The 12,570-nt window shown below is 45.8% G+C and overlaps 1 protein-coding gene across 1 annotated transcript; it reads left to right on the plus strand.

The window, feature by feature from the left end:
• The first annotated feature begins 1,498 nt into the window (after nucleotides 1-1,498).
• LOC123159373 (protein FAR1-RELATED SEQUENCE 12-like) lies at nucleotides 1,499-5,681 on the plus strand. Its single transcript, XM_044577202.1, has 7 exons — nucleotides 1,499-1,699; nucleotides 2,390-2,522; nucleotides 2,638-2,896; nucleotides 2,974-3,664; nucleotides 3,772-4,228; nucleotides 4,312-4,599; nucleotides 4,676-5,681. Exons 1-5 carry the CDS (start codon nucleotides 1,633-1,635, stop codon nucleotides 4,104-4,106), a joined length of 1,485 nt encoding a protein of 494 aa, XP_044433137.1. The 5' UTR covers nucleotides 1,499-1,632; the 3' UTR covers nucleotides 4,107-4,228; nucleotides 4,312-4,599; nucleotides 4,676-5,681.
• Nucleotides 5,682-12,570: the final 6,889 nt, after the last annotated feature.

Consider the following 12,570-nt stretch of genomic DNA (forward strand, 5'->3'; position numbering starts at 1 on the left):
CGACCTGGACCTCGCCGCTTCATCACCACCGCGGAGACGGCCGCCAGGTCATGCCGCTACCTTGACGGCAAGCTCGCCAAGATCGGCGAGGAGTGGTCGCTTAGCGACTGCTCCGCTGACACCGACGAGGGCAAGGCCACCGCATGCGCCTTCGTCAGTGGCCAGGGCGGCCCTTCGCACCGCGCAGCAGGAGGCGGGGCCGCTCCTCTGCGAGCGTCAGGCAACCGCCGGAGAGGGTTGCCGCGACCCTCCAACATCCTTGCACCGTTGGAGGGACGACGACGACGACTTGGATGCCGACGGCCGTGTGGCAGAATAGGGCGACCACACTTACGAGGTGGTCGTCCGATACAGGGTTTAGTGTTTTTTAATAGCTTTTAGTAAAATGGTCGAAATATCGTCAGTTTATGTAAATTATATTAGAACTTGAATGAATATCCGTCTGGTTTGCACGAATTTAATCTGGTTTGTTGAAAAAGATTTTGCAATATATGCGACTAGTGTTCGTTGACGTCCTTTCGCATCTGTGTTCATCGACTGATCCTCACGGTAGGCAATTTAAGGGTTGCATTAGAGATGCTCTTAGGACCCATTCACGGACCAATGCGGCACCATGTTGAATGACTTTGATGGTCTGGACGAATATGAGCGGTTTGAGGGCTCTAAGAAAGCGTGGCTGTTTAACGAATCCTACAGAAACGGTCTCAACACTGCTTAAACCAAATTCACATGCGAAGCAGACGGTGTCCAAGGGATCAATGCCTGGTGCAGTGGTGCTATACAGCTGGTGCTATTTCAAAGTAGTCTGCCTACATCTTTCAGGTCTGTGTTTCCCAGTTGGGCCAAATTCACTGTTTTGACCCTTTTTCTTCACTTAAGCACGATTTGACCCTACGTACAACTTTTTTTCGGATCTGACCCTTTTTCTACCGCCATTGTCTTTGGCGGTAGGATAGCACATCCTACCGCCAAGGCCTTTGGCGGTAGGACTTACTTACACCGTCACGCCCGTTCGGTGTGAAAAGGACCCTACCGCCATGGTCTTTGGCGGTAGGGGCATGCATATAATTATAATAAGGGCACGCATGCAATAAAAGATTTAGTTTTTGCAAAAAGGACCCTACCATCATAGGCTATGGCGGTAGGGTTACACGTCCTACCGCCATCGGCTGCGGCGGTAGGGTCCTTTCTGCAAAAAATGAAAGTGACGGTGCAGGTAAGTCCTACCGCCAAAGGCCTTGGTGGTAGAGTGTGTTACCCTACCGCCATAGACAATGGCGATAGGAAAAGGGTCAGATCCGAAAAACTTTTGCATATAAGATCAGATCGTGCTAAACTAACGAAAAAGGGTCAAAACAGTGAATTTGGCCTCCCAGTTGCGAGACAGGAGCTACTGGACTGCCTGCAAAATGACAACCCACGTACAGACAAACTAGTTCTCAAACGTACTTTGTGTAAAACGAGCGTCGCTACTTGTCAAACTAGTTGGTCACGGACGGTCAAAGATATCCTACTGCATACACTAGACGTCACAGCAAGCCCCTGCCTCGCATCTTGTCATATCGATCCACAAACCATTCCTACGGCCGCCGGTTTTCTCTTTGCAAAGGAGCAAGATCTCCGGCGAACTAGATGAGTCAGGCCGGTGGAACAACAACAGCAGGCGGTGGTGGAGGGGGTTCAGTTTGTCTGGATTCAGGTATTCCATGCCACTCAAACCGCATTAGCTTCAGTATAGCCTGTTTTTGATTGATTAGCATGCTGGTTTTCTTCAATCGCGGTTGAATAGTAGCAGTTGCGGATCCACGATTGGAGCCAGATGAGGCGGCAGTCCCAAGTGGGCGGCGGCGGAGCAGTGACTTCCGCCTACCAATTTTCACTGCGGCAGTGAGCAGTTTTCATGGCGGATCGGCTGTTTCCTGGTTCTACGAGGCAGTCGGTCGTGAGGGTATCTGGTTGAGGAAGAGAGAAACAACTTTCGGCTGAGCCGGGGAGACATCGCGCACGAACGCTGCCGGCCACCAAAATGATCGATTCAGTACTAAACTACCACGAATCGATGCCCCTAGCCATAGTCACTTGATGCTTCTCCACACGATGAAAAAGAGTTCATGCTAATAGTTTCTAATAATTTTTCATGCTTCTTTTGATAGTTGGATGCAATGAGTTTTTTGAAAGTAGACTTGCATTTTCTATATGAAAAATAGAACTTCAATGTTCGCCCCAGATAGCTTCAATTATTTTGTCCGCCACTTAATAGTAGGTTTCTCGTTTATAATGAATGTGCGGAATTATTACGTTTCCCTACCAAATATGTACATATGTAGTGTTTTAATATAAACTCGAATGCTCATCATATACGGTTTATCTTTACATCTATGACAAAAAGGCGAAGACAAGACTAAAGCCACCACATTACAAGGCGAGACAGGTCAGGGAGAAGGCAAGGGTGAGGATGCTCCTATCTCGGATGAGCAAGATCTTAACAATGCGAACATTGAAGGATGGACAAGGAGAGAACGGTACTATGGTTTCTAAGTTTCATTGTCACATTACTATGTTCTGTCCTGTAATCGGTTCAAAAATATTGTTCTGTCATGTAAACATTTATAATCAACTTTATGACTTCACATGTAGGAATCGACAGGGCGGTGCATCCAGGAAACCAAGTTCAGACAGATGCAGTCAGATGGAGATAGCACTTGGGAATGCTGGGAAGATTGGGCAGGAAGTTGTTTTTCAACCATTTAAAGGGATGCAATTCGACTCAGAGAAGGATGCATACAAATTTTTCAATGCATATTCTTGGGAAATTGGTTTTGGTATCAAGCATGGCAATAAATACATAAACAAGAACGGATTCAAGACGATGCAGGACCTTTTGTGTTCATGCGAGGTAACAAAATGCATTAAACATGTATTATTAGTCATTAATATTTTTTTGATTGATCTGACTCTGGGTTTTTCATTTAGGGAACTCACAAAAAATTCAACTCTAGGTCTAGTAGAACAAACTGCCCTGTGATGGTTAGATTGCTTCGCACAGAGGACGACGGATGGTACTACGGAGAGGTGGTATTAGAACACAACCACGAGTTGGCAGCTAGTGTAGGTGAAAGAAGGTTATGGAAGTGTCACAAGTATGTCGACTCATCTATGAAGGACATTGTTAGGCACTTGCGTTCTAACAATGTTTCACTGACCAAGGTATATGGGGTGATGGCTGACATTCATGGTTCACATGATGACGTTCCATTCCGTAAAAGGTCTCTCAAATCCATGTGTGCTTCCATAGCTCACGAATGTAGTCAAGATGATATCAATAAGACACTGGATTTATTCACAAGCATGCAGGCAGAAGAAACTGGATTCTTTTTCGCAGTTAAAACAGATGAGGAAAGAAGGGTGTCTGGTCTGTTTTGGTGTCATCAAAAGAGCAGGGCTGATTACAGTTGCTTTGGAGATGCCGTGACATTCGACACGACTTACAAGAGCAACCTCTATGAGATGCCAGTTGGACTATTTGTTGGAGTCAATAACCATTATCAATGCTGCCTGTTTGGTTGTGTTTTTCTGCGTGAAGAGACTGTAGAGTCATTCAAGTGGGCATTTGAAACATTCCTATCAGCAATGGACAACAAACCGCCAAAAACAATATTAACTGGTAAAGCAATCCGAACCATCCAAACATATTTTTCTATAGTTCAGTTGTGTTATATCTATTAGATAGAAAACTAACGACCTTTGTATTTCTCTTCATATATGACTCAGACCAAAGCAGGCAAATGGATCTTGCTATTGCTCACGTGATGAATTCATCAAAACATGTTTGGTGCAAATGGCATGTTTTAAAGAAGATGAGGGAGAAAGTAGGGAGCATGTACAGGAATGGTACTCCTTTTAGGAACGATTTCAACATTCTAATAAATGAGATGATGACAGTTGAGGAGTTCGAAAAGGAATGGCAGGAGATCATGACACATTATGGACTTGAAAAAATTCATTTTTGCATCAGGTTTATGATTGTCGTTTCAAATGGGCCAAGCCTTACCTCAAGGGAGACTTTTGTGCCAAAATGTGCAGCACACAAAGAAGCGAGTGCATGAACAACCTGCTCAAGTGTTATGTATCCAGGTCGGCACCAATAAACATCTTTTTTCAACAGTACACAAAGATGTTTGCCGACAGATGTGAAGAGGAGGACTTCGAAATCGCTCACTCAAAGAAGGTGTGTCTCACATAATCCGCACCTTGTTTTATAAATGATTCAATATGTAGTGTTTCATCACCGCAACCTTGACGCTGTTTCAGGATGGGAAGATAATAAGAACAAACTTTCTAATAGAGCGACACGCAGCTAAAATTTACACAAGGGGTGTGTTCAAGCTGTTCTTACTTGAATTGTATCAGTCTGGATCATTCATCGTGAAGGGAAATCAGGTGGATGGGAGAATCACATTAGAGCATGCTGATGCAGAACAAAGGCAACGTTGGTGCAAAGTGGTTTATGATGTTATTGTTGACAGGGAGAGCGACACTTACAATTGTGAGTGTGGAATGTTTGAGCACTCTGGACTGCTTTGTCGACACTTATTAAAGGTATGTCAATTCTTGCTTTAACTATTTGCGTCATCATGTCAGATCTAATACACATCATTGAATGATTTTTTTCCAGGTTATGGTACACATTGGCGTCCGCCAAATCCTGAGTAGGTACATTATGAAGAGGTGGACCAACGATGCTAGATAAAATATGCCAGATCACCTAAAGTGTTATCAGAAAGATGCAAGCATGCAGGTGTCGAAGACTTTCATGCACAACATAATCTACGTCCAGGCATTGGAGATAGTAAAACTAGCTGACAGCGGCATGGTTACTTTCCAGCATGCTATAATGGGATTGGATAAAGTAAAGAATGATCTTGAAAAGATTATAGCAGCAGGAATTACACAGGGACAAGCTTCTAATGACAAAGGCAATGCAGCTCAAGCAAGCAAAGAGCCAACACAGGAAACAACTCAAGGATTCAAAGAAAATGAGACCACACCTACAGAGAACCAACAAACGGATGAAGGATTGAAGAACGAAATGGGCAACATGTTCTCACAAGGTTCTCAAAGTTGTTTAGCACCTGAAAAGAGATCAGCCAAAGGTAGACCCAAAATGAAGCGTTTCAAGTCAGCGGCTGAAGGCGCATCAAACAAGAGCACAAGGAAGTGTGCGATATGTGGATCTAGGGACCATTTCACAAAGTCTTGCCCTTGCCACCTTGTTGGTGCAGCATCATCAAGCCATTCTGAGGGAGATGCCGACTTAACAGTTGAAGACCATGTCAACACAGATGTTGTTGAAGAAAAAGATGTCAATCAGCAAAGCCAGATGGGAGAACAAAGTAGGAGAACTGAAAACATCAATACTCCCAAGTCTGTCCAGAGGAGGTGCAAGAAATGCGGTCTGCCTGGTCATTACACTCCTAAGTGCCCAAAATTCTATGGCCCCAAAAAGCCTCCAAAAGAGGTGACATGCAAAAAATGTTGCCTGGGAGGTCACTACTCGTCGACTTGTGGAGGGGAGTCTTCATACAAAAGAAAGCGTTAATTTGGAAAATGGGATTCAGGTGAAATATCCCGGCTGTATCATTTTTTATTTTTATTTAACGAACTTTCATTTGTATTTCGTTTGTGTGTCGAGATATCCATGTATTCAGTATTATGTCATTTCGGACTATTCATTTGTTGCCCGCTATATGCAGTGTGTGTCAAGCATTAGTCGCTTCATGAACATTTGTTTACCTGGCATCGATTCTTTTAGGAATCTATTTATATCATCAAGGAAAAATGCTTGATTTCCAAGTAGAGTATGACACAACATTTTGTAAACTGCATAGGACGAAAAATTATGTGTTTTAAATCAGTGTAATAAGTGCAGTTTAGTGATTAATTTACATGCCATTTCTTGCGATGGCTATCCAGATATGTATTTTGCCTGAACTGCTACAGCGCATGGGCTGGGTGTGTTTTGGTGTGGCGTGGTCACACGTGAGAAAAAAGTAGGTTTGCCAGGAGTAGCCTGACGGGTAACAGTAGACTGAGATACTGCACCTACTGTCAATGACCAGGCACGGGTGGAGAACATACACGGAAATCACGGCATGAGGGGTTCTCACATTGCAAACAGTGCAGGCTTTTTCAGTGTTCACGGGCCGAACTTTCTGAAACTTATTTGGCTACTGCATCATCAAGCACTCACAAACATTATAGCTGAGTAACAAGTCGAAGAAAAGCAAGGCCAAGACCTCTTCGGAAGAGAAACATATGGAGCAAGACGGTTGGTGTAAATTGCTGCGCAGGAGCGTGAAGATCGACGCTTTATCAAGTGGATTCTTGATAAGAACAAAAAAGGTTAGTAAGATTCCCTACTTTAGAAGTACGCATTAGTTACACTAGAGATTTCAGTAGCTGATGGAGAAGTGAAAATCACCATGAAAAGTGGCACGCGGAAGAAGAAATCAACATCCTGGTGATTACGCTCCTCTGCCCTGATGAGCATCTTCAGGGTTACATCTTCAGGGTTACATGGATAAATGTTCTAGGTAAGTCAAAATACCGAATCAAAACACATGTTAGAACCGAGCTTCTAAAGCAAACATATTGAGCAAATAATGGTACCCGGATATCTTGGTTACTAACAAGAACGACCAAGCTTACTGTTCCATGTGGCATCCTACCAGCATCAAGATATTGCGAGCTCACTCTCATGCGCCCCTGAGCTCCTCCTTATCAATCAACTGAAGATGGCTGTATAGTTGGTGCTTTTGTGGAACAAGCAAAGTATGAGCAATTTTTGTGCATAACTGAATGAAAGGAAGCAGCAAACTGAAAAGGCAACATATCAGAGAGGTTCTGTTAAAAAATGCTTCGGTAGATGGCAATTCACTGTATGCATTAAATGGAAATTAAAGGAACGAAAATAAGGTAAATAGCAGACACGCAGTACTATAGATGGCAGGAAGACACTCCTGCAACACGGGAAGGATGACAAACCCACTGCATGAGTTACTTTTAAAACGAAAAGGGAAAGAGCAGGCACGCTGTACTCTAAATTGCAGGGTCGACAGTGGTGCAAAACGCTAAGGATGGCAATTCACTGCATGCGTTTAAATTGTACTCCCTCCGTCCCGAAATACTTGTCAGAAAAATGCATAAAAATGAATGTATCTAGAACTAAAATACCTAGATACATCCATTTCTCCGACAAGTATTTCTGGACGGAGAGAGTAATAAACACAATGAAAAAAATGGAAAGAGCAGGCACGCAGTCCTCAAATCGCAGGATGACAGTTGTGCAAAAGCGGAAGGATGAAAATTACCTGAAGAAGCATCAACTCTAAGATGTTATGACCACTGACATATAAAAAGGTATGCATAAATGTTGCCGGAACCTTTCGCCCATTGCCATTTCCATCCACCCCTATATGCTAAAGGTCTCACTATGGATGCCCCTAATAGAACCCTTTTACAGGAAATGAAAGAACTAGAACTTTTTAAAACAATAAAGGTGCGGATCTCAAAGGTTTCTAACGGTGCCGATTTCAGTGTCCCCAGAATCACAACATACCATATATATATAGCCCGTCTATTCTACTAATATTATAAGAATAACTATTCTGATAACACTTCCGCACTGCATGTTCAACGCAAGTGCACGTTATTGTTTGAACCAAGTGTGCTGCACTACTCAAGCGAGTGAACTTCGTGCCGAAAAAAACTGCACGCGTTGTTTTTTGGTACTGTTTTCGCTCTAGTTTTTTAACCACTTATCGGAATGATGCGTATAATATACCGTCGGATAGCTATGGATTAGGCGCAACTTTTCCATGTTGAACACTTTTCGAGATTCTTCACGGTTTAAGAGCAGTTTCAAAAACGGTGCGGCGGATGACGAGTGGCAGCGAGCGTATTTTTGTGTTTTTTTTCTAAATCGCTCATGGAATAAAGCAAAGCAAATGATATGCCGTTGGAAAAGTATCATCGAGGCGCATCTTTTCCATATTTATTATTTTCTCTAATTCCTTACGGTTTAAGAGCAGTTTCAAATTTAGTAAATCACGAAATTACGTTTTTTCGAAATTTTTGCAATTTTCGGTACTATTTTCACTCTAGTTTTTGAACCGTTTGTCGAAACGAGGCCTGTAATACGTCGTTGGAAAGCTATGGACAAGGTGCAACTTTCGTATGTAGAAATGGTTTTGAGATTACTTGCGGGTTTAAGTTAATTTTGAAAATGGTGCGGCGGACGACGAGTGGCAGCGGTTGTTTTTCGCAAAATTTTTACAAACCGCTTGTCGAAATAATTCAAATGATATGCCGTTGGAAAGATATCGACGAGACGGAACTTTTTCATGTAGAACACACTCTCTAATTCCTTACGGTTTAAAAGCCGTTTTAAAATTAGCGAAAAGCGGACACTATTTTTTCGTGACACCAAAATCATCGGGAGGACAGAAGAACGCACTGCTTCAAACTGAAACCGCACTGCAACAGACAGTCAAGTGAACTTCATGATTTCTGTTTGTCGGACGTAAAATTTCTTGCACAAGTTTTTGATGTCTTTTTTTCAACTTTTTTTGAACGAGAGTGGACCGCAACACTCCCGAAAGTGAACCGCAACACTATCAAAAATGACCTCATGAGTTTTTGTTGTCTTTTTTCCGTGGTTATTAATTTTTTACGTGCATTAACCAAGCGAGTGGACCATGAGGACTGAGCGAGTGAACTACATCTAATATAGAAGCGAGCTTCTTTGAGATATTATTTTCCCTGTTTACAAGTGGGACAAGTGATGAACCACGTAAAGTATATAGAAAACTGTATGGGACAACAAAGTGAGCTTCCAAGCCACATCTATCAGTTTTATAGAAAACTGCATGAGACAACAAGACTCCTCGTTGAATGCAGTGAAGCACAAGACACCTTGAAGTGGGCTGCATTAACACATTTTTCTCTTGAAAATGAACCATTAATGCTTGTTGAAATAAACTTCTCAACAAATATTTTTTACACACAATACATCGTATCCCAACTGGATAGATTTTATAGACACACAAAAAAACAAAAACAACGGTCTAAACTGCATACCCGCTTGCTCCGAGCTGCATGCCGCACACACCCGCACGACACCACAACAAATGACGACGTGCAACGCTAAGGCGTCCAAGATACCATGAAGAAGTGAACCTCATGCCGGCGCTAGCTGAACTACATAGAAGGATTTGACAAACTTCATTAGAAACTGAATTCACCCAAATCAACAGCCATAATCTGAAGAAATACACACAAAATTATTTGCTCACGTGATCTGATTGAATCACACATGCAAAATCCAGAAAAAATGTGGGAAGAAACTGTTCTAAACCACACCAAATGACGAGGTGCACTGCACCATGCATCCACGGCGAACAGCATTGGCACGTACGGCACCCACATTCGCCAACCATCCTCCTTGACTTGCATCGCTTCCATCATGCGCTCGTAAGGAGACCAGGCGCTCGAGCTTGTCCCACGGTGCTCAGACCAGTAGCAGAAGCTTTTACTGTGAGCTGCATCATGTACTCAATATTTTTTTGTAGCAAAATAACCCACAAAAGCAATATGCAATAGCGAACCACATGCGATCACTACTAGAAAAAATGGCTATAGATATGATTGATACTAATGGCACACCTTGTAAGCAGTGCGCCACTACTATATACTAATGGCGCACCGGCCGGAGGTGCGCCACTAGTATTGATTTTTTTTCCATTTTTCCATACACTCTAAAGGCGCATGGTGCCAAAGTGCGCCATTACTAGTTCTACCAAGTAATGGCGCACCTTGTAAGTAGTGTGCCATTAGTATATAATATTTTTTTACTTTTTTGCAAAACTGCTAATGGCGCACCGTGTATATTTTCATGGACACTTTTTGATCTCGATCTCGATCCCACTCGCACCCTCCCCCGCTAGCTCCACCGCCGCCGACGACCCACCGCAACCCTCCCCCGCTCCACCGCCGCCGACGAGCACCCGGCCCCCCCGCACCCTCCCCCGCTCCACCGCCGCCAACGGGCACCCCCGCACCCTCCCCTGCTAGCTCCACCGCCGACGACGACCCACCGCAACCCTCCCCCGCTCCACCGCCGCCGACGAGAACCCGCCCCCCCCCCCCCCCGCACCCTCCCCCGCTCCACCGCCGCCAGCGGGCACCCCCCGCACCCTCCCCTGCTAACTCCACCGCCGCCGACGACCCACCGCAACCCTCCCCCGCTCCACGCCGCCGACGAGCACCCGGCCCCCCCGCACGCTCCCCCGCTCCACCGCCGCCAACGGGCACCCCCGCACCCTCCCCCCGCTCCACCGCCGCCGCCGATGATATTTCCAAGTAACAAATTTGAACATATTTTTAAAAAAATTATTACTGTTTTTATAAAAAAATTACTGTTATGATTTAAACAAGTTTGAACATATTTAAACACAAATAAATATAAAAACAACATTTAAAATGCATAAAAAAATATTGGGGAGCCTGGGAATCAAACCCAGGACCTCCTGGTGTGTGTGCTACATGCTGACTAGTCGGGCTAGTGGGTGGGTTCTGTTGTAGATAGGGTTAGGTTGTAGATAGGGCTAGTTGGCTAGATTAAAACAAAATTCTAATGGCGCACCGAGCACTGGTGCGCCATTAGAATAGTCGTACTTATTGCGCACGAGATGCTGGTGATGATGTTATGTACCTAGGGTAGGGTCATGGATCTATCCAGGATACCATGCCCAAGGACATCCTTATACGAAGCTACCTTCCAGTCGACCAAGAGAGGCTCCACTCGACCGGCTAGAAGACACTCGACCGTGAAGACTCACTCGACCATCAGAAGTTCAGGATCTACTCTGCATCCAAACGGTCTGTAATTAAGTAGTCTTAATGGTCATGATGGCACTTTATGTAGGGCGTTACCAGTAACGCCAGACCTTAATGTACTTTAACCCTCTGCTAACGTGGGCTGGCTGGGGTCTTGAGGTCCTCTATATAAGCCAACCCCCTCCACTGGTAGAAGGGTTCGCACCCCTATAACTCATATACACAGAGATCAGTCGACCGCCTCCGGGCTCCGAGACGTAGGGCTGTTACTTCCTCCGAGAAGGGCCTGAACTCGCTAAACACTCGTGTGTACAACTACTCCATAGCTAGGATCTTGCCTCTCCATACCTACCCCCATTCTACTGTTAGACATAGAACCACGACAGTTGGCGCCCACCGTGGGGCAGGTGTTTTAGCGACTTTTTTGGAGAAGTTGCAATTTGTCCGATCGCCTTCATCATGGTTTCTGGCAGAGCTCTGGTCGAGGGCCACGAGATCCGTCTGCGCTCACTTTCATCGCCAATGACTCTGCTTGGCTCCAGGAGGCACCACTCGACATCGACGCGCTCCCCGTCCGCGGGGCGACGCACTTTCGGGCGTGTGTCCACGGCGTCTTGCTACGGCAGCCGTCGACTCCATACCGGTCGACTCCTGCGCCGTCCTCCCTTCCTGTCTCCCACCAGCGCAAGCGCTTTGGTCGGTCGAGGCTCCAGCGATGGGTGAGACATGCAGTGGCTCGCCAATCGGCCACCACCCAAGTCGCGGCGATTGAGCCCGACGAATCTCTCTACGGCCTGTTCTACTAGCTCCGTAGAGACTGCATCCGAGTGTGATAGCAGTGATCCAACAACGGAGGTCCTGATGGTCAACAGGCCCCGTAGTCCTCCCGGTTTCCCTCGCGGTGACGGGATGGACGACGAGGACGACCCCGCTCAAGCCCATGAAGAGTACCAACCCGAGCCGCTCACTTCCCAGCAGAGGGAAGAACTTTGCCGCCGGAACATGGATGCCCTGCATACTCCCATTGCAGGAGAAACACCTGAGGCTCGTGCCCTGGAAGAGGCGCGTTTAGCCAACCTGGCTGAACGCACTCGACTGGAGAACCTTCAGCGAGCACTCGACGAGCGTGCGCGTCAACGAGTGACCAACTCCAACCGACGTCAGCTCTTTCCGCAACCGACTCAGGTATATCGAACCCCAATTCAGAATTTGGCAGCTGCAGCCCGCATAGCAGAGTCAATTCAGCCCTCTCAGTCAGAGGCTGGAAGAGGCTTGATGCAGATCAGAGATTTGCTCCGGGCGGCAGGAGATCAGAATTCAGCTGTGTCACAGTCGCGCAACAGGATTCACAGTCGATCCGTCGCTGCGAATACTGTTCAGTCGGCTCACAGTCCAAGGTCGCCTCCGAGGCGCATGGGACGTGAAGGCCGGCGGGACCACTATGATGATTGATTTGATCATGATGACAGGCGTCGAGTGCCCACTCCTCCTCTGAGAAGTGGGTCTAACGCCCATCGGCAGCAAGATGACAGACGCCAGCTCAGTGTTGGGCGGAGAGCTCCAGTCGACCCCAGAGAGCCAGGCTTTGACGCGAGATCCATCATCGTGCAAGGTTTGGTTGACCGAAACAGAGCTCATAGAGGTGGTCATGACTGAGATGTGCCCACAAGCAGC

The sequence above is a fragment of the Triticum aestivum genome, chromosome 7B (assembly GCF_018294505.1).
Source record: "Triticum aestivum cultivar Chinese Spring chromosome 7B, IWGSC CS RefSeq v2.1, whole genome shotgun sequence".
In the NCBI taxonomy this organism is placed as follows: domain Eukaryota; kingdom Viridiplantae; phylum Streptophyta; class Magnoliopsida; order Poales; family Poaceae; genus Triticum; species Triticum aestivum.